General features: G+C 51.0%; 1 protein-coding gene across 2 annotated transcripts in view; it reads left to right on the top strand.

The window, feature by feature from the left end:
- Positions 1–23843, top strand: part of GALNT16 (polypeptide N-acetylgalactosaminyltransferase 16) — an 85149-nt gene extending 61306 nt beyond the window's left edge. For both annotated transcript variants that reach the window (XM_084792288.1, XM_084792287.1), the window contains 8 exons: positions 1511–1595; positions 1886–1989; positions 7637–7763; positions 9424–9516; positions 11334–11417; positions 17351–17492; positions 18198–18323; positions 21416–23843. In XM_084792288.1, coding sequence (XP_084648414.1) covers positions 1511–1595; positions 1886–1989; positions 7637–7763; positions 9424–9516; positions 11334–11417; positions 17351–17492; positions 18198–18323; positions 21416–21553 — 899 coding nt within the window. In that variant the 3' untranslated portion in view covers positions 21554–23843. The remainder of the gene's footprint in view (positions 1–1510; positions 1596–1885; positions 1990–7636; positions 7764–9423; positions 9517–11333; positions 11418–17350; positions 17493–18197; positions 18324–21415) is intronic.
- The last annotated feature ends 978 nt before the right edge of the window (positions 23844–24821 follow it).

Below are 24821 nucleotides of genomic sequence, written 5' to 3'. Positions count from 1 at the left end.
GGGGGAGGGACGGTTCACCACAACACAAGGAACTGTCTTAAAGGGTCGCAGCATTAAGAAGGTTGAGAACCGCTGTTCTAGCCCCTTCTGGACAGTTTTAGATGGTGTATGTGACTTGAGTTGGTGGCCTGCTTTATTATCCTTTTGGACAACTGTGGACCCTGGCATTGGGCTGCCTACTCCAGACGCCAGTAGCCATGTGTGGCTCTTTAAATTAATTAAAAATGAAATAAGATTTACAATTAAATTATTAGTTGTCCAGGCTACGTTTCAAGTGCTTAACCCACATGAGGTTTTGGCAGTCACACAAGGTTTTGGTGACCTCACTGAGCCACATAGATATAAAACATCTGAGCCAGCACAGGAAGGTCTGTTGGCTCTTCCTGCTCTAGAGTCTGTTACCAGGAGCTAGTGGGCATGGGGGATTAAGTTTTACTTATTTATTATATACACAGTGCTCTGCCTGCCTGTGTGTTTGCACACCAGAAGAGGGCACCAGCTCTCATTATAAATGGTTGTGAGCTACCATGTGGTTGCAGGGAACTGGACCCAGGACCTCTGGAAGAGCAACCAGTAATCCCTGAGCCCATCTTTCCAGGCCGAGATGGTTCTTCCTTAGGGCTTGGTTACCCACAAAGTAAACCTAATCAGGAGTTAGGCCTCAGAGCTGTGTAAGATTCCAAGGAGGCCAGCCATTTCCCCCTCAGAGAAGTCACCTCAGGGCCTTAGTACTTTGTCTTGATTACTTTGCTATTTCTGTGACAAGGCACCATGACCAAGGCAACTTATAAAAGAAAGCTTTCAACTTGGGGCTTGCGGTTCCGGAGCGTGAGTCTATAGCCATCGTGGTGGGAAGCATGGCGGCAGACAGGCGGGCCTGGCGCTGGAGCAGTAGCTTAGGGCTCACAGATGATCCACAAGCAGGAGGCGGAGGTAGCTACTGGACCTGGCGTGAGGTTTTCAAACCTCAAAGCCCACCCCCAGTGACGTACTTCCTCCAAGAAGGCCACGCCTCCTATTCCTTCCAAAACAGGGGACCAAGCATTTAAATATATACTAAGCCTTTGGAAGTTATTCTCATTCAAGCCACCGCGTGCTTACTGCTGCCCCTGTCTTAAAGTCCCTTTCCCCAGATGCCTGTAGATTATTATATCCTTTGTTCATATCTCTGTTCAAAAAGCAACCTGATGCTGAGCCTTGCGGACTAACCCTCTTATAATATGGACACCTCGTCTTTGGTTTTGGGTTTTGTTTGTTTGTTTGTTTGTTTGTTTGTTTGTTTTTTTAGCCCTGCAGATCTCTGTGGACAGGTCATACGCTTTGTAGCATTTGCCTTCCCAGTAGGTTGGCAGCATGTGAGGTAGGCACATGTCTCCGTGGTAGTGACAGAACGGCAGCTTCCAATCATCGCCTTGTTCTGGTCAGAAGAGAGTGAAAGGTGGAGGAGAAGGTCCAAAGCCCTCAGAGGGGCCTCTTCCCTGAGCCCACTCTCACCCTCCTTTGCCTGTAGGATTTGACTGGAGTCTGCATTTCAAGTGGGAGCAGATCCCGCTGGAGCAGAAGATGACCCGGACCGACCCCACGAAGCCCATCAGGTCAGGCTGCTGTGGCCTCTTGGGGAGCCCTCCTTCCTGAGCCAGAGTCCTGGGGGCTCTTGGGGTATATGTGTCATCACTACGGCTCCCAAGGGTGCCCAGTCTAGATACTGACTGTGCCTGAGCCCTCAGACCTGCCTGTAGGGACAGAGACCACGGGAGCAACTGTCCCGGTCCTGAGAGCTGGCCAGACCTCCTGTCTCAGTGACTCTGCCCCAGGGACTTGGGGACAAGAGAGGCTCCTGGTTTCCACCTTTCACAATTGCCACTTGGCTGTCTGTACCCCCCAGGACACCCGTCATAGCTGGAGGAATCTTCGTGATTGACAAGGCCTGGTTTAACCACTTGGGAAAGTATGATGCCCAGATGGACATTTGGGGAGGAGAGAATTTTGGTGAGTCAATAAACAATAATAGTAAAAAACACAAGAGCAATACTAAAGATCAGACGGGGAACAGTCTGTACTTGAGGCCCTGGTCTTAAAGATGTGACACTCATTAAGTCATTTAACCATCATAAGGACTCTCTGAGGTAATTGTCTCCATTTTACTGATTTAAAAACAGGCACAGAGAACAATTTGTTCAGATTCACTCAGCTAGACCAAAAAAAAAAATGTTCAAGGGAGCTTGTGGCCAAATGTGGCTGTTTCTCTACCAGAAGAGATAGGGAGGTATATGGTCACAAGTACCAGGGAATCAGAGGCCTGGGGGGAAGCCCTGGCTTGGCTCCTTCAATCCTTTTGCTTTGGGGCAAATGAAGCCTCTTTAGGACTCAGTGTCGTCCGGAGCTGGTTTTGAGGAGTGAGTGAAGCTATGGTAATTATCTCTGTGTATGAGACCATCAGAACCGGGAGAGTGGGACCGCCTGGGCCGGCTGCTGCCCTAGAGTGCCACGGTGTTGTCACCAAGTGCGGCTGGAGCCCCGGCTCCAGCACAGGTGGTCCAGGTCAGTGGGAGAGGCACTCGACTTTGGGAACCAGTTTACTTACTTAGAAAAGAGAAAAACAAGGAAAGAACTCCACTTCCCTGGGTGCTGGTAAAATAAGCATGAGACTGTGTGGAGCAAGCTAGGTCCCCCCTGCCCCCTCTGCAAGATGCAAATTTGGCCTCCTGCATGGGTGTTCACTAAGGACTCATATACAATGCGGGCCAGATAGGAAGACTAGCCAGCACAGCGTTGTGTGACACTGTGGCCACAGGGAAGCAGGTCTGAAAGACGGGGAAGGAAACGGCCCCTCGGCAGGCACCGTGTTCTCATGAGTGTATGGAGGTGTCACCCCTCACCGATCTCTATCTGCTGCTGCCTCCTGCTGGCTCAGCCTGATTGCCAACTGAAGCCTCCCACACAGAGAAACCAGGCAGGGCGTAGAGCTATCCGAGGGTCCACAGGAGGAAAGGTATCTCTCTGGTCCTGCTCTCAAAGCTCTGCTCACAGTTTCCTTTTCCGCCTGACCAGGTTTCTGGAGTAGTGGGTGGGGCTGGTGGTCTCCCACCCCAGTGTCGCTAGGACACAGGTGATATGTTGCATTACCTGTCAGACAGTGCCATGTGTGACCGGTGTTCACAGCAGAGCCCCTGAGGGTTGGTGAGGCTGTGTGAGGTGTTATGGGGTGGGCCTTGTCCTCTCGCCCCCTCACCAGGAAAATAGGTGCACGGAGGGGCTTAGCTACCAGGTGGAAGCAGACCTAGGATGTAACCTCCTCAGATCACTCTGAGGTGTACAGGCAGTGTCCTTGGGAGTAAATTCTGTGAGCTGGGGCACAGTGACCCTTGCATCCTCATCCCATTTCCTGTGTTTGGAGTCCCAGTGACCTGCTTTGTGTCCTGGTCTCAGCCTGAAGGCGGCTTTGGCAAACAGGTTTGTTGTGAAGTGGCAGCAGGCCCAGCAGGCTAGAAAAGGCCCAGCTTTCCTGCACGCAGGCATTTCTCTCTCTCTCTCTCTCTCTCTCTCTCTCTCTCTCTCTCTCTCTCTCTCTCGGCTGGGAACTGACAGAGAAACCAGTGCATGATCAAATAGCTCACTTCAAATACTGCCTGAGGCGAGGGCTCCAGGGCTGGGGAACTTGGAAGAGGTTCTGGCCAGGGTTCTGTTCCTCAGAAGAAATTCAAAGAAGTGTCTAGGCCGGCTGTGGCCTGCAGAGGGTCAGATGCTCGGCCAATTTTGAGCCCTGAGATTCCTGTCTCTGATGGCTATGAGCTTTGTATTTTATTCCTTTGCTGAAAGACAGGAGCCACTCACACTGAGCCATGCTCTTGTCCCCTGAGACATCCACACACAGGAGCTCAGAGGCCATCTGGAGTGGGAGTGGGGCTGGCAGATCCAAAAACCTTGGAAGTCACCTTCGGGTTTCTTCCTCTGCACAGACTCTGCAAGGACGCCCCTGTCCTTCACCCAGAAGCCTCCTGCTGGCTCCTGGGTTCTTTACAGAAACCCACGCAGGAACTCTACCCTCCCACTTCTCAGGCCTTGGCTCACTCAACAGGCCCTTGTTACCCAGAATCCCAAGCCGTGCCTGTTCCTCTGGGTTTATGCCCTTCTGGGAAAACGTTCCCCTTGGTGTTTCACGGCCCGCTGTTTCAGATCTTTGTCTGTTTCAGATCTTCCCTCTATTGTTCCCTTTTCAGTTGAAAATCATTTGCAAAGCACGGCCCGGAGAGATGGCTGGGTGGTTAAGAGCACTGACTACTCTTCCAGAGGGCGGGGGGTTCAATTCCCAGCAGCCACGTGGCGGCTCCCAGCTGTCTGTAACTCCAGTTCCAGGGGATCCAACACTGTCTTCTGGCTTCTTCGAGCATCAGGCATCCACCTGGTACACAGACACACATGCAGGCAAAACTCCCATACACATAAGGGGGACCCTTGAGTAATCCTAATTAAAAATGCAGCACCCTTGGGCTGGAGAGATGGCTCACCGGTTAAGAGCACTGACTGTTCTTCCAGAGGTCATGAGTTCAATTCCCAGCAACCACATGGTGGCTTACAGCCATCTATAATGTGATCTGATGCCCTCCTCTGGCTTACAGATGTACATGCAAGCAGAGCTCTGTATACATAATAATAAATAAATAAATCTTTTTAAAAAACGCAGCACCCCCACCCCGACTCCGCTGTCCCTCTCAGCCCCCTACCTCAGCTGCATCTTTCTCCTTGAATTTATCACCCTTCCATATCCTACGTGTTCTTCACATATTCTTGCTTATTTGTAGTTTTTATTTACTGCTTTTGAGTTTTGCGCCCCCCCCCCACCGCCCTGACACACACACACGAGAATCTAGAACAAGACACACACGTAAGAGATGTCCAGTTAACATTTGCTGAATGAACTAAAGCATATCACTCCAGTGTGGCCTGGGCTAGGGAGTGCTCAAAGTGCTTGCCACACATCTGTGAGGACCAGAGTTCAAATTGCCATACCCCACGTAAATGCCAAGTTGGTGTGGCGCCCCGCTGAAAGGCAGAGACGGCGAAGCGAAGTGGGCTGGAGAGATGGCTCGAAGGTTAAGCGCACTGGCTGCTCTTCCAGAGGTCCTGAGTTCAATTCCTAGCAGCCACATGGTGGCTTATACCCATTTATAGTGAGATCTGATGCCCTCTTCTGGCATATAGGTGTATTGCAGATGAAGCATTCATGTATGTAAAATAAATTTTTAAAAAATTGTTTTTAAAAGGCAGAGATGGGATCCCCACAGCAAGCTGGCTAGCCACAGTAGCCGTATTAATGAGAACCCTGCCTCAGTGAGTAAGTTGGAGAGCAATGGGAGAAGACTCCTGACATCAACCTCTGGCACCATGCTCACACAGACACACACACACACACACAGACACAGCTATACCACTGTGCCCACACAGATGCAAACACATACATACCATACACACATTCAAATACAAGAAAGAAAGAAAATAGTGTGTGGCTTGCTTGACATAGTATGAGCTTTGTGTTGCAATGTTGCAACTTTGTAGTCCAGTGACCTTGGAGAGGTAAAACAAAACAAAAATGTGTTCAATGATGTGTACCTGTTATCTCAGCACTGAGGAGGGCTAGGCAGGAGGGCTACTTGAGTTCAGGAGTTCAAAACCAGCTTGAGCAAAAGAGACTCCCATCCCAAACAAAAACAAGAAAAAGTGGCACATACGGTAATCCAAGCGTTCATGCGTGGACTACAGGCTGCATAGAAAGTCCAGAGCAGCCAGGAATACATAGCAAGAACAAAGGAAGGAATAAAGGGAGGAGAAGGGAGGGAGGGAAGGGGAAGGGAGGGGATTGGAAGGACCGCAGGAAAGACACAGATACTGCTAGCCTGATTACTGTGAGAATCAGATACTTACGTCATGGTACATAGTAGATGCTCAGTAAGTGGGTGATGGTTACTGATGCTGCCATCACCATCATAGATAATAATCATTATTAACAAGTATCGGCCATGTGGGCTGAGGGAGATGAAGTGACCTCACTAACATAACAAAGTTAGTCATCTGTTCCCAGTTCTAAGCTCAGCTGCCGATCTCTGGTGGAAGGCGGGTGGGTGCCTGGCAGTTTATGGGCAGACCCAAAGAAACCTATTACTGTGGCTAATGCTAATCCTTGGGAGGGGCCCAAGCATCTGGGCCAGGGAGAGCCCCAGGCCTGTCCAGGGACCACAACATACACCTTCCTCATTAAAACTTTGATGTAAAGGATTTGTATATAAACATCACCCATCGGGACTAGCCAGGCCCAGCATCTATACATCGCAGTGAACTTCTAAGACTTTAGAAGGTGTGGAGCTTCACACTGGTCTTACTCCTTCATCCTCCTTTGGCTTTTTGAGACAGGGTTTCTCTGTGTAGCCTTGGCTGTCCTGGACTTACTCTGTAGACCAGGCTGTCCTCGAACTCACAGATCTGCCTGCCTCTACCTCTCAAGTGCTAGGATTAGAGGTGTGCACCACCACTTTCTGGCTTCATCTTCTCTTTTTACAAAAGACTTCTTTTATTTGTGTGTATGTGTGTGTGTGTGCGTGTGCATGTGTGTTGTATATGTGTGCATGTGTGTGTGTTGTGTGTATGTGTTTGTGTATATATGTATTTGTGTGGGGTGTGTGTGTGTTTGTGTGTGTGTGTGTGTGTGTGTGTGTGTGTGTGTGTGTGTAATGTGAGTGAAGTGCCAACAGTCTAGAAGAGGATCCCCGAACGCTGGCGTAACAGCCTGATGGCCTGATGTGGGTGCTGGGTACTGAGCTCAGGCCCTCTGAAGAGCAGAAAGTGATGACTGAGCCATCTCTCCAGCCTTTTTTATTTTTATTTTTTTAATTGTGGGGTTTTTGTACAAGGAAGGAGATGTTTCCTATCACAGAATAGCCAGCTGGAATTAACATAAGGAATCAGAAGACAGACTAACTCTAACCAGATGGGTTGAGAAAAGGAGACTGGTAAGTGGAAAACAGTGCTGTTCCTCTGGAAGGCAGAGTGCCACTTCTTGACACCAGCGGGGACCTCAGTCACTTACAAAAGTGTATACGGCTCTACCTTCAGAAGGAAACATGTCTCAGGAAGGTCAGGAGTAGCCTGGCACCGACTCCCTGAGCCTGGTACCAGCAAGGAGCCTGAAGTTCCATCGGAGACCCTCAGAGGTGCGTAGGTCTGGTCAGCGAGCCAGCACGCTCTTCCTAACTCATGTGTGGCTGAAGCCTCTACACATGGGCTGGAAAAGATGCTGCCATTTGGTGCATTTCTCCTGCCTGTGTTTCTCTCCTTCAGAGCTTTCTCCACTGCTCTCCTGGGTCTCATGCACAGGGAGTGTGTGTGTGTGTGTGTGTGTGTGTGTGTGTGTGTGTGTGTGTGTGTGTGTGTGTGTGTGTGTGTTGTATATGCACATGTGTGTATGAATGCATGATGTGAGCTTGTGCAAGCAAACACCCCATTGTATCTAGCACAAGAGCTCATAGCCCAACCTGTACCCTCAAGGAGACACCAAAGAGAAAGAAACAGATCCCCGTCCCTCCTTCCCACCATCACCTGGAGGGGGTCCCTCCTCTTCTCCTGACGCTGTCATCTCCTGCAGAACTCTCCTTCAGGGTATGGATGTGCGGTGGCAGCTTGGAGATTGTGCCCTGCAGCCGGGTGGGCCACGTCTTCAGGAAGAGGCACCCCTACAACTTCCCCGAGGGCAACGCCCTCACGTATATCAGGTAGGTCCCAACAGGAAAGACCCTAGAGGAAGCATGGGATCTCCTCACTCTAGACACCCCCAGCTAGTTGCTCACCACGCATATGCCTTTCTCCATTTGCCGACACAAGTCTGACATCCTGGGTATTTCTGCTGGCGGAGGATAAAATTGGAGCATTGTCCCTGGGTCTCTCTTGCCTTGAGTTCCTTTCTGCCCAAGTCTTAGACAGAAGGCTGTCCTTACTCTTTGAGCCTCAGTTATTGGTCATGGCTGCCAGTGGCCCCCACATTGACGTGGGCTGGTACCCAACCATGCATATTGCTAGCCACAGAGTGCAGTTGGTCTCACAGGAGAATGAAGTGTGTTCTGGAAGATTATCCCTGATGGAGCAGCTGGGGGCAGAGGGAGCTGTCCTGAGTAAATATCGTCTCCTGCTAAGGGCGTGTCTTCCCCTCATTAGCCACGCTGGTTTGCTTAGGTTGGAGCAACGCTTTCCACGTCCAACTAATGAATGGTCTAAAGTAATGTCTGACTTCTCCTACCCCATTAAAAAAAAAAAGATTTATTTCTTTCTTTTTTCGTTGTATGTGTGGGTGCCACATGCATTCTTGGTGCTCTAGGAGGCCAGGAAAAGGAGCCAGGATCCCCTGGAGTTACAGTTACAGATAGTTGTGAGCCACCATGTGGGTGCTGGGAACTGAACCCAAGTCCTCTGTGAGAGCAGCAATCCATCTCTCTAGCCGCCCCCCCCCCACTCAGCCCATTTGTATAATAAAAGTCATATAGATTTACTTACTACAGACATGCAGGCAGGGCCAACACCAGTTTTTATAGGCAGATGATATTTACCTAACACGTTTGTGATGGTCACTCTTTGTACTATTTAAGAAGAGAGTGGAAACCATCTTCACTCATTCTCTCTCTCTCATTTGTCCACTCGCCTTTTCAAAAAGCGACTGTTGCGTTAAGGCCTTTCAGTAGAACTACCTGCTCTTTGTAGGTTGCTGGTCTACTGTGCTAGGACTTTAGATATGTTATCATCCGTACTTTGTACATAGAGAGCCACTGCCTGCCAGTTTGTTAGAGTTTGCATTAGAGTTGCTGTCGTGCTCTCCTCCAGCGGCGGGGACCCCCTGGCGCTGTGTCACAGCTGTCCATCCTTGTCAGCATAACTAGCCATGGTCGTGCTCTCAAGGCCGCCTCACTCTCCATTGTATAGAAACAGCTCCCTACTGAAGGGCATCTATTTTGCTGCCAGTGTTTTGTTAAGCAGCTGTTCTTGTGTGTGTCCCTTTTGCCCACATATCAGGTCTTTCAATAGAACAGATTGCTCCGGGTGGGGAGCCTGTCACAGGTCCCGGCAGACCATACTGACCCGCTTTGCCCCAGCCAGTATCGTTTTGCCTGTGTTGCTGGGTGGGATTCTTCTTGCTCCCTTCGGCGTGGAGCTCATCTTCTTTTTTCTTAAGTATATGAGTTCAAGACCAGCCCAAGGTAGCTTCTTAAGAGCAAATATCAATAGGAGTAAAAGAGGCCTGCAGTGGCAGAGTTCCTGCCTTGCGGACGTGAGGCCGTGGGTTCAGCCCCCAGCACCACATTTAAACCTGTAAGAGCTCACACTGACCCTGCCTTGGCTCTCCCCTCTCTCTGATGACTGCGTTTTGTTCTTTCTCTGCTTTAGGAACACAAAGCGCACTGCAGAGGTATGGATGGATGAGTACAAGCAATACTACTATGAGGCCCGGCCCTCGGCCATCGGGAAGGCCTTTGGCAGGTGGGTCCCTCCAACTCCTCTGTCTGCCTCCCTCCACCCATGTTTGCACAGCCCAGCGAGTATGGAGTAGGCACACAATGGGCAGCCGCTCAGTAGCCCTAGTAACTGGTCCTGGCTCTTCTTGGTTCTCCAGGCCCTGGGAGGGAGTGGGATGCACTGCACGGATGCGCCCTGGTGGTCCTACATGCTTTGTGGAGGCAGATGAAGAGAAGTTTCTCTGTGAAAGTTGAAAGTGTAGCTCATTCCAAGCTGCCTTCAGGAAGAGAGGCATCCAGGGTAGTAGTTAGGACAGGCTGGGTGCAGAGGACAGTGCCAGCCTACTTTCCTGTGATGACCACTGTCTAGTTAACATTTTGAAAATGCAGGTGGATTATGACATCAGTTTAGTGAATCAGCATCAGCATTTAAAAAGGGGGTGGGGGAGGGCTGAGATAGTGGAGCACACCTTTAATCCCAGCACTTGGGAGGCAGAGGCAGGCAGATCACTGTGAGTTTGAGGCCAGCCTGGTCTACAAAGTGAGTCCAGGACAGCCAAGGCTACACAGAGAAACCCTGTCTCAAGAAGAAGGAGGAGGAGGAGGAGGAGGAGGAGGAGGAGGAGGAGGAGGAGGAGGAGGAGGAAGAAAAACAACTAGAAATCTGAATCGATTTTACCAATGAAGACTCAGGAGCCAGATGCTGGGGTGAAAACCCACCAGCCCAGAGAGGCAGAGAAAGCACCCAGCTGACCTTCCTACTCAGCTCATGTCCCAGGAGGAAAAAGCCAAAAGCTGTTTCTTCTTCTCCAGACTGTCTTAAATACCCTTCTTTCAATGTCCTTTCTTTCTGTTTAATCCCTGTCAGCTGGTTGCTTGCACCGTCTCTTGACCTAGGGTCCTTCATTTAATCCTTCATGCAGAAAGCTCTTGAATTAAAAATGAGTGCTAATCCCAGTGCTCGGGAAGCAGAAGCAGGTGGATCACTGTGAGTTCAAGGCCAGCCTGGTCTACAAAGCGAGTCCAGGACAGCCAGGGCTACATAGAGAAACCCTGTCTCGAAAAACTAAAAAAAAAAAAAAAAAAAAGTGTACTAGGGCAGAGCCACACCACAACCACCTGCTTACAATAAACAGAAAGCTCTTAGATTAAAGGTGTGTGTTAGGACTGAGCCACAACAAACAAGAAACAGGTTTTTATAGTTCACAATCTTGGGGTTCACAGTGGGATCAAATATCCTGTAACACCTCCCCTGGCCTAAGTACTATATGTCCCATATCCCTCTTTGGTACACACACACACACACACACACACACACACACACACACACACACACAAGCAAACAAAAAACAAACCAAGGTGAGCAGTGGAGGCCTCATTTGCTAAGGTAAGTGGCTACGAGGGTCCTCAGATGGTGGCCTTTGCCATGGGTACAGCTGAGGAAGCTCATCAGAGGGGTGCAGCCTGCCAAACTCCTGAAAGACGTTCCCAGCTTGCCCTTCTCATTAGACCCTTTCTCCTAAACTGGAAGTTGATGAAACCCTCTGCCTTCTGCAAAAAATGAGGACAGTTTGGACATGCTAACGGGTCTCGCAGAGTAAGAGGCCGAGGGTAAAGTGTGGCCCTGTGAGCTCAGGCAGGGATGGAGAAGAGGGCAGCGGGGATTCAGGAGAGCTGAGTGTTCTGGTCGGTTGTTAGTACTACCTGAGATATGTGGGAAGGCGATGCTAGTCTCCTTCTGTGGCGTTCCCCACCCCCACCCCACCCCACCCTCCCAACCCCCCACCCCCGCATCTGCCTCCCCACAACGCGTCCCCTTCTCACCTTCGGCTTTCCCTTCAGTGTGGCCACGCGCATCGAGCAGAGGAAGAAGATGGACTGCAAGTCCTTCCGCTGGTACCTGGAGAATGTCTACCCCGAGCTCACGTGAGTTTGGCCCCCTTCCAGGGTGGGGCCCAGTGACAGGCGATACCCTGAGTCGGGATCCTCCAGATGCCTGGGTTCATCTTCCCTCTATGGGAACAGGGGACCCTTACCAGGAGTTATCGGTCAGGCGTTTTCCCCAGACTGCCTTCCCAACTAGAAACAGATATTGGTTCCAGGGGAAAACAACACCGCATGATGCCGCCGAGGCCACGCTGCTTCCATCACCTTTGACCCTGACCTCCCTCTCTCTGCTGGAAGCTCATCCCAGGGAGATAAAGTCATCAGAGCACAGGGTGGTTGACCGCAGACCCTGTGAGCCATTTCCTTGTGGGAAATGAGACGCAGCTAAGCGCTTAGGCCGGCCCCGTGGATCACTGATACATCCATTTAAACAAATATTATGCATCCATTAGTATGTAATCACAGAGACTGAAAAAGCACAGGGAAATGTTTGCTCTAGCAAAGAGGAAGCAAAATGCAAATGAGCTTGTGGCTGTGTGGGCCCTGTGCTCTGAAGGGAACTGACTGAGGTAAAAAAGTGGCAGCCAGCGGTGGCCACCCAGCTTCCTTCTATGGGATTCTAAATCCTTTCTGGTGTCTTTGTCACACAGTTCATTTCCTCACCGTCTTTCAATTTTGGCTCATTTGTCCCCCTCCTCAGGGACACTTTGTCTAAACCCTAAATTGACAGTGGCACCCTTCCCTGGCATTCCTCTGGGACCTACATCAGCATCTCTCTCTCTCTCTCTCTCTCTCTCTCTCTCTCTCTCTCTCTCTCACACACACACACACACACACACACACACACACACACACACACTAGCTGGTTAATTTCATGTCATCTCCTGCACTTGCCTAGAAGCTCCCTGAGGCAGAAGCCATTGCCTGTTTTGTCCATGGTTCTCCTCTGGCCCCCAGAATAGCACCTATCACAAAATAGACACTGAAGTGACGGCTTTTCAAATGAACATTTTTGAGTGACTAAATTCTAGTGAACTGGACTTGGCGCTGTCTGGAGTTAGCCTACTTCCTCTACCACAGTCACCATGGGGAGCCTGCTTGTTCCCCTGTGGCTTCTTGCTCGCAAGGATGTTGTCCTGGCTTTCTGGGACATTCTTCCACCCCTCACTGCCTACAAGTTCTGCAAGGAGAGAAACCTCTGTCGTCTCAGCGCATAGCTAATGCCTAGGAAGCCCCCACTGTTAGGTTGCAGCCAAGTCCTGGAAAACAGCTAAGATGCTGGACCCAGATAATATAACTCAAAGTTCCAAATACAGTCTGCCTGAAGAGCAGTGAGCCCAAACTGACTGCCGGAAATGCCTAAGAAATCCCTGAGCAACAGTCCAAGCTACATCATCGTCCTTGGAAGCAAGTTGGCAGCCAAGTAGCCTCAGACCCCCTAGCCCCTAATTGAGAAGCATAGAACACTGATTCAGGAGAGTGCAGTTAAGTGAGCAACTTTCTGACGTGCCAGGAGCCCACGCTCCTTCATGTGGCATTTCCAAGACACCGAGGAAGGGAGTGTGGGAATGTCTTACCCACTGTCAAGGTTCCATCATCCAGATGGCATTTTGGACCCCGGGCCAGCTGAGGAACCTGTCAGTGAGGGATACTGGGGAGAGGGAAATGGGCCTTTCCTCAGACCCTCACCCTAGAGGAAGAAGCGCTCTACCTCAAATGTGGGTCCATCCCAAGATTGGGCAGTGCATTAAGTGTGCTGTGTTAAATGAGGAGAGTGCACCTCTGGCTGCTGGTTCTGTGGCTCCTGCTTGTCTGGCCGACTCAGCTCCAGGGCAGAGGACAAAGGGGCCAGAGGTGGGTCAGATTTGTGTCAGTGCTCCTCCACACGGAGATCCTTAGGTTTGCCAGCATGGCTCAGACGGTCACCACAAAGTCTGAGAAGGCTAAAAGAGCTTGCACTTTGCTAGGCCGGCCTATAGTCCTGGCGCAGCTGTGCTCTGTGTCCAGGCCTAGCTTCAGCAGCTGCCGATTCATCACTTTTATTAGGACTGTCCCAAATAGCAGTGCAGAATGCATCGCACCTTTATAAGGTGCTAGTCACATAGTGGCCATTGTAGACTCATTATAATAACTTCAAGCAGATGGCAGGAAGCATTCTAGCCAAAATAGAATGCTAGGACAATTTTCTGGTAGGTGGAAGCAAGGCAACTTGAGCCGTGGGTGCCACTGCTGTTTCTACGACAGCATTGTACGGTCTAATGGCAGCTCCTCTCAGAAGAGAGTCACTGGGGGAAGCAGGTGCAGACACAAAGGGCCACCTGTAAACAGGACAGCTTGGCAGTGCCAGGGAGCTGAGGACGATGATGAAGACTGTCACCTGGGCCATCTAGAACCGCTGCCACAGGGACACATCAGGAGCTGCATCTGCTCCTGACATTGCCGCCTGCCCAACCCGAGTTCCTTCCACACGCGTCACTGGGGAGCCCCCCACAGGGCCGATGTCCCCTCATCTCTGGCAGCTGACCTGCAGGCACGTGCCGCAAAGCAATAGGGGGTGGGCAGAAGAGCGGAAGGGGAAATCGGAATAGCCCTGCACCGCCTGAAGCATTCCCCTGGAGTACAGTTCTCAGTTCTCAAAGACAGCCCCCTACCCCCGCAAGGAAGGCAGCTTATGTTCATGCAGAGAGGGAAACTGGCACTTCAGGGACGGTGAAGCTTTTCCTAACAGGAAGTGCAAGCTCAGCTCCTTCCCAGTGGTTAGAGAAGCGATGGGTGTGATTGAGAGAGGAAGTCAAGTGATGGGGTGAGCAGTGGGGAGTGCAGCTACCCCTCAGGGCAGAGGGTGAGTGTCCCTGGAGTGCCAGCTCAGGGGGCCTCATCTCCCCATTTTTCTTTCCTTTTCTCTTTTTAGATTTCTTTACTTATTATGTATAGTGTTCTGCTTGCATGTAATAACTGCAGGCCAGAAGAGGGTACCAGATCTCATTATAGATGTCTGTGAGCCACCATGTGGTTGCTGGGAACTGAACTCAGGACCTTTGGAAGAGCAGCCAGTGCTCTTAACCTCTGAGCCATCTCTCCAGCCCTGGTCTCCCCTGTTTTCAAGAGATGCTGGACTCAGGCTTTACCCTGTGACCTTAAAGGTTTTAATTGAAAAGTGTGTGTGTGTGTGTGTGTGTGTGTGTGTGTGTGTGTGTGTGTGTGCGCGCGTGCGCAGAAGTGCATTCATGTGTGGCTGGCAGAGAAGGGCCAGAGCTGGGTATCTTCTATTGTTAATGTTCCTCCTCATCTCTTGAGACAAGATTTTTCACCGAACTTGGCATCTCCCAGTTGACTGTCTGGCAAGCAAACAGAGTCTGCCCGTCTCCACTGACTCCCTGCACTAGGGTTACACATACAAGTGACCATACCTGGCTTTACGTGGGTACTGGGATCTGAACTCAGGTCTTTGTTGCTTACATGGCAGACACTTCCTCAACGATGCCACCTTAGGCCTTTAGTAATATTTTATTTTATTTATTTATTTTGGTTTTTAGAGACAGAGTTTCTCTATGTTATCTTGGCCATCCAAGATAACTTGCTTTATAGACCAGGCTGGCCTCGGACTCACAGAGATCCGCCTGCCACTGCCTCCCGAGTGCTGGGATTAAAGGCATGTGCCACCACGCCTGGCTTTTAAGAATATTTTAATTGTTTGGGGCTGAAGAAATGGCTCAGTGGTTAAGAGCACCGCCTGCTCTTCTGGAGGTCCTGAGTTCAGTTCCCAGCAACCACATGGTGGCTCACAACCGTCTATAATGAGATCTGGTACCCTCTTCTGCAGATAAAGCACTCATATACAATAAATAAATCTTTTTTTAAAAAAAGAATATTTTAATTGATTGATTTAATGTGGGTGAGGACTCGGATTCTCATGTGGACAGCTTGCAGAAGTCAGTTCTCTCCTTCCACCACGGGGGTCCCTGGGATTGAACTCAGTTGTCAGGCTTAGCAGCGAGTGCCTTTACCTACTGAGCCATCTTGCCAGCCCCCTCGCCAACTGATTAAAAGCAGCAGTAACCCCTCTGTGTGCATCAGATAGAATGTATCTGGTGGCCTTCACTCTGCCCAGGACCTGCAGTTGCACCTTATGCTCCAGACCTGTACGGCGACTCTGATTCTGAAGGGGAGTCTGGGCGGTGGATACACACCAGGGGGTGTGAGAGGAAGTGAAGGAAGCTCTCCAAGGCTCCCTGAGAGCAAATCGGTTCTGGGACTCCATGGGCTCTTGAACAGCCTAGGGAAGACCTGCTTTGGCTGAGATCCTACAAGGGTGCACATACATCAAGGAATGGCAGACATGTCCCCTCCCAGGGCCCAGGCTCTCTCTGCACAGAGGCACTAGAGAGCAGGGAGCGTTGGCTCGGAGTCAGGTTCTGAGCATTCCTGGTTCCCTGGTACTTTGTGATGGATGCATAATATCTCCCAAAACCAGATATTCAAACCTCGGTCAGCTGCAGATGGCAGCCCCCTAGGTCTGCTTCCCAGAGGACATCAGTGTGTGTGCACGCGCGTGTGCATGTGTTTAAGCACTCACCTGGCATGTGCAATGTTTTAATAATGCAGTAGCTTGAAGCCTTTCTCAGCAGGAAGCTGAGTGTTTCCAGGTTTCCTTTCAGGGTCATTTGTATGGGTGCAGGGTTTCTATCCAATGGGTGTATCTAACCCATCCCAGCTGCCAGGTAACCAGAAATTTCCAATGCTTTCATTATCAGTCATTCTGATACGAATATCTTTTTTTAAAGATTGAAGCCGGGCGGTGGTGGCACACGCCTTTAATCCCAGCACTTGGGAGGCAGAGGCAGGCAGATCGCTGTGAGTTCGAGACTAGCCTGGTCTACAAAGTGAGTCCAGGACAGTCAAGGCTACACAGAGAAACATTGTCTTGAACCCCCGCCCCCCACACAAAAAGATTTATTTATTTATTACATGTAGAGTTCTGCCTGCATGTACACCTGTACACCAGAAGAGGGCACCAGATCTCATTATAGATGGTTGTGAGCCACCATGTGGTTGCTGGGAATTGAGCTCAGGACCTCTGGAAGAGCAGTCAGTGCTCTTAACCTCTGAGCCATCTCTCCAGGCCCGATATGAGTACCTTTTAACACATCCAGCTTTTTTTTTTTTTTAAATTAAACTCCTTAAACTAGCATTCTTGAGTCAAGGGCATGCACTTTTAAGGACTCTGATGTTTAATTCCACACTTCTGTCTCCCAAAGTTTAACTAATTTCTTTCTCTCACAGGTGGAGTAGCAACACAGGTGTTCCCAACACTGGGCATTGTTAAACACACACACACACACACACACACACACACACACACACACACACACACAAACACGAAACAAACAATGGTTGCTCTCTAACATGCGTTCTTTAATCACAGTGAACTGAACGTACTTGTATGTTTGTGCATTTCCAGTCAGCCGCTCCAAAACCATCCCTTCCCTGTTATACTGAGATTGGGTGTTTTGTTTTTTTGAGACAGGGTTTCTCTGTGTAACCTTGGCTGTCCTGGACTTGCTTTGTAGACCAGGCTGGCCTTGAACTCATAGAGATCTGCCTGACTGCCTCCCTGAGTGCTGGGATTACAGGCATCTGCCACCATGCCTGGCTTGAGATTGGGTGTTGAAGCTGCCTTTAAATTCCCAGGTGTCCACTTCCAGGCTGAGGAGTCCTGTGAGTTAAGCCTGAGTCTTCTTCAGGGTCCCCTGTGCCTCAGGCCAGGCCTCCAAGGTAGTCCCTGGGACTCTCATAAGAAGCTGTTCCTATGTCTTCTTACAACCCTATACACACACACACACACACACACACACACACACACACACACACACACACACACACCCTCAGCCTGCCAGTCCCAGAGACCCCAGTGACTGTGTGCTGCCCTCTGGAGCAGCGTGAGAAGCAGCCTGACATGTCTGTCTCCTCAGTGTCCCTGTGAAGGAAGTGCTCCCTGGTGTCATTAAGCAAGGAGTCAACTGCTTAGAGTCCCAGGGCCAGAACACAGCTGGTGACCTCCTGCTTGGAATGGGGATCTGCAGAGGGTCTGCCAAGAGCCCTCCACCAGCTCAGGTAAGCCGCTTAGGGCTCTCAAGGACGGGGCTAAGGACAGGACAGACGCCAAGAGCGCTGGCCAGGAGCGGGGCTAGGACTTCTCTCTGCTCTGCTCCGTTCTGTCCTCTCTTTCTACACCCTCCATAAATCTCCTTCCCAAGGCTCCTCACAGTTTGCTCCTGCCGCAGGCCCAGCTCTGTGTCCTGCGTTTCCTCTCCCCCGCATCCCCCAACCCCCGAGACAGGGTTTCCCTGTGTAGTCCTTGCTGTCCTAGATTTGCTTTGTAGACCAGGCTGGCCTCGAACTCACAGAGATCCATTTGCCTCTGCCTCCCTGAGTGCTGGGATTACAGGCGTGCGCCACCAAGCACAGCTCCTCACTTCCTCTTTTAAAGGAAGAAATGCTGCCCAGTTCTATGCTGGAGTACAGTTTAGATGTGTGTGATAGGCTGCAGGTCTCCAGGACTCTGTGCACATAGTGGCAGTGCCACACCCACATCAGCTCTGTGGAAGGTCATGGAGAGAGACCCCATTGTGGATCTAGCTAGGTCCTCATCTTGATATTTGATTATGAACATTTTCTAGCATCAAGCAACACTGAAACTCTCCTTTAGCTTCTACAGCTATTCGTGAAAAGCCTGGGGAAGTCCCTAGTCTCTTTTTGCCTAATCACCTGTCTACCCATCATCTGTCCATCCGGAGCTGGCCTTTCCCTGTCTTGCAGGCATGGCTGTTCAGCGACCACCTCATCCAGCAGCAAGGGAAATGCCTGGCTGCCACCTCTACCTTAATGTCCTCCCCCGGATCCCCAGTAATACTGCAAGCGTGTAACCATAAAGAAGGCAAGCAGGTAAGGCACAGATGGCCAACGCCCCCCAAGGGACACCGAGCAGGGGTGGCGGGCACTGACAGGGCAGCTCCGGCTTGGGACTCGTGCTTTCAGACAAGCCGTCTGGAACGGGGATGTGCGGAGCCTCCGACGGCGGCGTCATCTAGGTCCGGCATATTATTTCACTCAAGCAGACGCTGTAGCTACGTGTTTGTTTAACATTAGCCCTGCCAGTCTGAGGGCAGAGGCAATTTGTCTTGTTAATGCTGCCTGCCCAGCCTTTGACTACCAACTACAAAGCGCAAATAAGAGCTAGCTCTGACACCCAGGCTCGGCTAGGCGTTCTACGTCAACAGTTTCCGCCTAGCCTCCTTCTCTAGCCACTGGGGAAGATAGTTCTCAACTAGCCTGTTGTACAGTGAGTGACACGGGCTCCCTGGACACAGACTATCAGCTCCCGGATCTGGGAAAGGGTGGCACTAGCTAGGATTTAAACCTAAGTTAGTGTGATGCCTAAGCCCACAGACTTAAGCCAGAACGCGGTGAGGGTTGCGCGGCTGCTGGCTCTCTGGGAATCTGAGGTTCAGATACATCGATTTGCAAGCTCACATGACTATCATCAGGATGTGTGTCCTAGGAAACACATCAGGAAAAGCCTGATGCTCTGAGAAGTGTTGTCACCTGCCCAAGACATACAGCAGCCAGTGACAGAGCTCTGAACACTAGATTTCAGGAGTCAGCCCCTCTCTTCGCTGCTGCACTCCTCCTGGCTAAAAGGCTTTCAATGCAGCCATGCCCCAGGTCCCTCGCTCACACGTTAATGGGCTGCAGCACTGCCAGAGGTATCTACGGGTGCTGAGACTGGGCATAGGAGAGTGCCTGAACATGTGTGGCGTCTGCACAGCCTCAGAATTGAGTGGCTGGGAGAGTTGGTGAGAAAGACTGCCTAGAGGTTCTGGCTGGAAGTCAGGATTCTGCCAGGGGGCTAGTCATTTGCTCATTCACCGCTTCCCTGTACCAAGGCATGTACAGATCATGTACAAGAAGGGAGCATAGGGCTGGAGAGATGGCTCAGTGGTTTAAGAGCTCTGTCTGCTCTTCCAAAGGTCCTAAGTTCAATTCCCAGCAACCACATGGTGGCTCACAACCACCTATACTTTGATCTGGTGCCCTTTTCTGGCGTGTGGGCTCACATGCAGGCAGAACGCTGTATAAATAATAAATAAATAAATCTTTAAGAAGGGAGCATAGTTTGACTCCTAAGGAACCTGGTAAGGGAGGTAAAAGGAGCAGCCACCACATTGTGGAGAGCTGCACACCAAGGTGCGACTAATCCTGAGCAGCAAGGGCAGAGGAGGCCTCGCCCCTTCTCCTGGGAGAGGAGAGGCCATAGTATCCCCAGCTTGATACTGTTGGAGGTTTGGCCAATGGAGTCAAATGTGAGGGGCTGTAAGAGCAGTCTGGTACCCAGAGGGAAACTGGAGATGCAGGTGTGCGTGTAGAAGCTAAGCCGACTTTTGAATAACAGCATCTCCCCTAGCTGCACAGTGAGAACACAGACCATCTCCCTTGGAGCTCCGTGGGCTTCAGTCTCATGATCGTGAGCTCTGTCGCCTCGTAGAAAGATAAGGTGGATATAAGAAAGGGGACATGGCTGCACGGAAGGAAAGTAGGCTACAGAACCTTGACATCTATTGCTCTTTAGTCTTCAAACCTGGGCCACGGCCTTGCATCTCTTCTTCTGTGTCCCAGATGACACACCGTCCTCTGTCCAGGCCTTTCTGAACTGTTCTATGGAAACAACTTTTCCCTCCTTACCATGTCAAACTTGGGAAAAGAAAATGCTAGGATCCCCTTTGTGACTCCGCCATAGGAGGACAGGAGTCTCCCACCCCCCACCCCACTGCATGAACCGTGACTACAAAGGCAGTGGCCACTCCCAGTTGAGGGTGTAGGTACCAGGACTCCTGATTATAGGCCAGGCCTGGCATGTAAGGGTCCAGGAAAAAAGAAAGCCTTTTTCCCGTAGAGGAGAGATTCACCTAGACCAGGGCTCGCTATCTTGGTACCTGCAGGGAACTGGTAGGGAAACACGTAGGGGAGAAAAGTCAAAACCAAGTTGTGATTCTGGGGAGCTGGAGAGTGGGGGAGGGGGCACTGGGAGAGCCTCAGACCAGCCAACTGATAGAAACTGGGCCTAGTGTCCAAAGAGGAGCTGGAAATGCAGATTTTTATGTGGTAGCTAAGCTGGGTTTTAAACAATACGGCACAGGCCAAATAAAACACAGCTCTAGGTTGGACACAGCCATGGGCAGTGTTGCTTCATCTGATCTATATAATAACTTTGTGCCATTCTACAGAAAGTGAGCACCTAGAGGACAAAGCCTGGGTTTGTTTTTTGTTTGTTTGTTTGTTTGTTTGTTTGTTGAGACAGGGTTTCTCTGTGTAGCCCTGGCTGTCATGGGCTCGTTTATTGTAGACCAGGCTGGCCTTGAACTCAGAGATCGGCCTGCTTCTGTCTCCCTCCCCAGTGCTGGGATTAAAGGCATGCCACCATGCCTGGCTACATAGCCCGCTTTAGATGAAGGTAGGTAAGGCCTGGGCAGATGACAGCACACTGGTTAAAATGCTTGCTGTATAATCTCGAGGCCCCCAGCACCTGCATAAGAGGCCGGGCTCAGCCTGTGACCTCAGCCCTTGGGAGGAGGCCACAGGAGGATCCCTGCAGCTTGCTGGCCAGCCAGTCTAGCTGAATTGATGAGCTCTGTGTCCCTTGAGAGACCCCGTATCAAAGAATAAGAATGATAAAGCAAGACACGTGACATCATCCTCTGGGCTCCAGGACTGCACATGCTCACACATGTAGGGTGTACATATTTGTACAATTACACAGATACATGTAAACAAACAAATGAGCGTAGTGCGCCCCAGGCATGTATTGGGTACACACATGTGAAATGAAAGTACAAGACTACTTTTTGTCCCTGTGCTGGGTGTGGAGTGCAGCCTTCTGCGTGTTGGGTAAGCACTGTGCCACCAAGCTCCACCCCCAGCTCATACCTTTGTTATTTCTAATCATTTTCTCCTTCTTTTCCCCTCTCCCTTCCACCCAGAAATGGAGAAGGAAAGGCTCTTCCATCCAGCATTCAGTCAGCGGCCTCTGCCTGGAGACAAAGGCTTCCCAGCTGGTGACCAGCAAGTGTCAGGCAGATGCCCAGGCCCAGCAATGGCAACTGTTGCCACACACATGATGGATGCCCAGGGCCAGCAATGGCAACCGCTGCCACACACATGATGGTAGCCCCCAGCCTCCTGTACCTTCTGCATGAGACTTGGGGACTGGAAGGGGTTAGGGTGGGGAAGCGTCAAGCGGGCTATTTCCCATCTCCTCACGTTTCTACTGGCTCATCAGTACACACCCCTCCCTACCACACGTTTCTCCAAAGCTAGTTCAGGGCGGGGGCAGGGGTGTGCCCTGTGCCCTCTGTGCCACTGCAGTCGCCCTGGGAGGGGAGCTGGTTAGTATGCAGCTGTCCTGGGCAGGGACTTGGCAGCTGCTCTTGGCCCTTTTGTTTTCTCCCTTGATCCTTTTGGGACCCCAGATGGAAGTGATGTGTGGGCCTTCTCCTTGTTGCTTAAGGGGGGGGGCAAGTTGGGTTCTGTGGGGGGCTAGCCTGAGATCAATACAAGAGGACAGGTGACATCGTGTGTGAAGAGGCTGAAGGCAGTGGCAGCTAAAGGACAGGGAGGGTGGAGAGGTGCAGTCCAGTGGGTGGGTGAGGGACAGATGCATCCTGGGAGCAGAAGATAAGGATTCAAAGAACATGGGTAGAGAAGCCACTGCCTGGGAAGTACCAGAAAACCAAAGTCTCTTTCCAGGACATCATCTTGTTCTTGCTTTGCCAGCCCCAGGTCCCGAGCTCCACATACGCCTGCAGCCCCCCACTAGGTGACCACATTCTTAGCAAGAGGCTGCCGAGGGCTCTGGGGCATAATTTATTAAGTGGGCTCCACTTCCACTTAGCTAACTCACAGGCCAAGATCTTGCACTTGAGCCTTTCTGAAAATTGGTACCCTGCCCCCACTAACCGGCTCCTGGGCATACACCCTGAAATACCCTCACCTTCGCTTACTGTTTTAGACCCTCACTTTTTCAAAGGACCCTCACTTTTCTTTTCTTTTTTTGTTTTGTTTTGTTTTTCGAGACAGGGTTTCTCTGTGTATCCTTGGCTGTCCTGGACTTGCTTTGTAGACCAGGCTGGCCTCGAACTCACGGCGATCCACCTGCCTCAGCCCCCCAAGTGCTGGGATTAAAGGCTTGCACCACCACGCCCGGCTTAAAGGACCCTCACTTTTCAAAGGTTTTACAGATGCCTCTGTAAACATGGCATCATGGGGCAGGGTGGCTGCTCCGAAGTGGAACCCCTTTCTGAAGTATAAACATTTCTGAGTCAGTAGAGACCAAATCACCCAGGCCAAACCTCACGCCTAGGCCCTTCTCCAAAGGCCAGCGGTTGCTGCCAAGCTGGCTGGTGGCTCCTGTCTCCGTACAGAATTTCCTTCTCTCTCCCCTCCCACCACTGAGAACACAAAGACCCTGGTTTGTTCCCGGCATCCCATCCGTCTCCCCACCACTGGCTTACACAGTATAATCTAAGGTAAAAGACCCCAGAATTCCTGGGGTCTCCCTTCTAAAGTAAACCAGCCTAAGGAGGCCACTCTTACCCCAGGAGCACCCCCTGTCTTTCACAGACCAGGCAGCCACATATTCATAGGGAATCTACAGACTCTGGAAGGTCTAGAAATCTCCAGAATATTTCATGTGTATGTGCATATGCAATTTTGTAGGTGGGGGTGGAGCCTGGAGTTGCCCTGCTTCCTGCTTTCCAAAGGGTCTGGTCCTCTGCTCTAGATTAGCTCTACCACCTGCATTGCTGCTCCCATCTCCTTCCCTGCTGGGCCCAGCCTGTACATCACCAGGTGTTAGAAGCCAAGTACCTGGTCTGTGGTACCCACTCTGGAAGGTTCTCCAGCAGTTTCCTTGCAACTCTAGCTCTCACCAGCACACTCTCAGCAGTTCTGTGCCAAATATGTGTGCACCCCTGGGCTCAGTATAGGGGCCCCTCACCTTGGTGACCAGGCTTAGTCCATCCTGTTAGGAAGTCTTTTACACTGCTATCTACAGACCTGGCCTTGGATCCCATGACCCTCTGGGAAGCCTCCTGCCTCAGTCCAGGACAGAACTGGAGCCAAGGTGGAGGCTTTTCCTTAGAGGCTTGGGCCCTCCTCTATCGTGGACCTTGGGGCTGGGAACCTGAGCTTCTTTCTGTGAATGTAAATACCGCAGCTCAGAGAGCCTTGAGAGGGCCTCTCCCCGTTTCCTGTGGTCAGACCAGGCTCTGACTTGTCAGCTGTCTGTTGCAGGGACTCAGTCCAAGTCTGTTTTTGCTTTCCTTCTTGACCAAAGCATGTGCCATTACGCTGTCCTGGAGGATGCCGTCTTTATGAAACACACCTGGAATAAAACCACTTCTTAACATGTCCACGTGTGCAGGTGTCTTTATTTCAGACATTGCAAGCCTTCAATTAGCTTCTACTGCCTGGGGGTGGAGGTGGGGACCAGGTCTCTATCTTGTAGGAGTAAATGAAGCTGAGCATGCTCAAGGTAAACCCTGTCCTATATGGGGGGACAGCTGCTCTGTGGGGAGCCAACAGGTGGCCTTGTCCTAGGGCAGGCTGGGACCCAGGAAGCAGGATGTCAGGCTGAACCCAAGTTCTGTACTTCATCACAGAGGCCCTGTGACATCCAAGGGCTTCTTGGAATAGATGTGGCCATCCCACCATGCTTGCTTTTAAGCAATTTTTTCTTCTTCCCTGGGAGTCCCTCAGACCTGCCTTTCCCTTGCTCTGTACACAGGAAAGCATTCAGGCATGGTCTTCCTGGGTAAAAACAGCAAAAATCATCCTGGAAGAATCCCACCAGCCTAGGCTTGCTTGATCAGGCAGCAGATGCTCTACCTAACAGTTGCCGTGGAAACCAATAGACAAACTCCACCACGTCTGGGATCAGAAGTTGAGCCTACCCAGATAAAAATAAGTACTGACTTGGTGTGCATATAAACTGCAGTGGACAGGCCAGAGTGTTGCCAACACCTCTTGTTCCTGTTCCCCACACATGTGCCTCATGTGAGCCTGCAGGACAGCCAAGGGCTGGGGACACAAGAGCAATGTTTGCTAGGGCCAGCCTCCTGCTTGTCCAACAGAAAGCAGTTCCTCGGTGCTGGGATGTGGCTTCAGTTTTCTGGGTTTTGTCTGTCTGGTTCACTGGCTGGTCCGTTGGTTGCCTGCTGTGGTGCTGAATATGGAACTGAAGGGCTCCCTGGGACCCGCACTCGCAGTCACTTGGTTCTGGTCTTCACCACGGCTCTTCCTTCTGCTCCCCATTTGTTCTTGTGAGAAACTGTCCACACAGCCACACAGCTCCGCTGCCCGGCAGGAGGCCTCAGGACTCATCCACAG

This window comes from Acomys minous (genome assembly GCF_964271855.1).
Source record: "Acomys minous genome assembly, chromosome: 8".
In the NCBI taxonomy this organism is placed as follows: Eukaryota; Metazoa; Chordata; class Mammalia; order Rodentia; family Muridae; genus Acomys; species Acomys minous.
The sequence above is the reverse complement of the archived record's forward strand: the minus strand, read 5'-3'. Positions and strand labels throughout refer to the sequence as shown.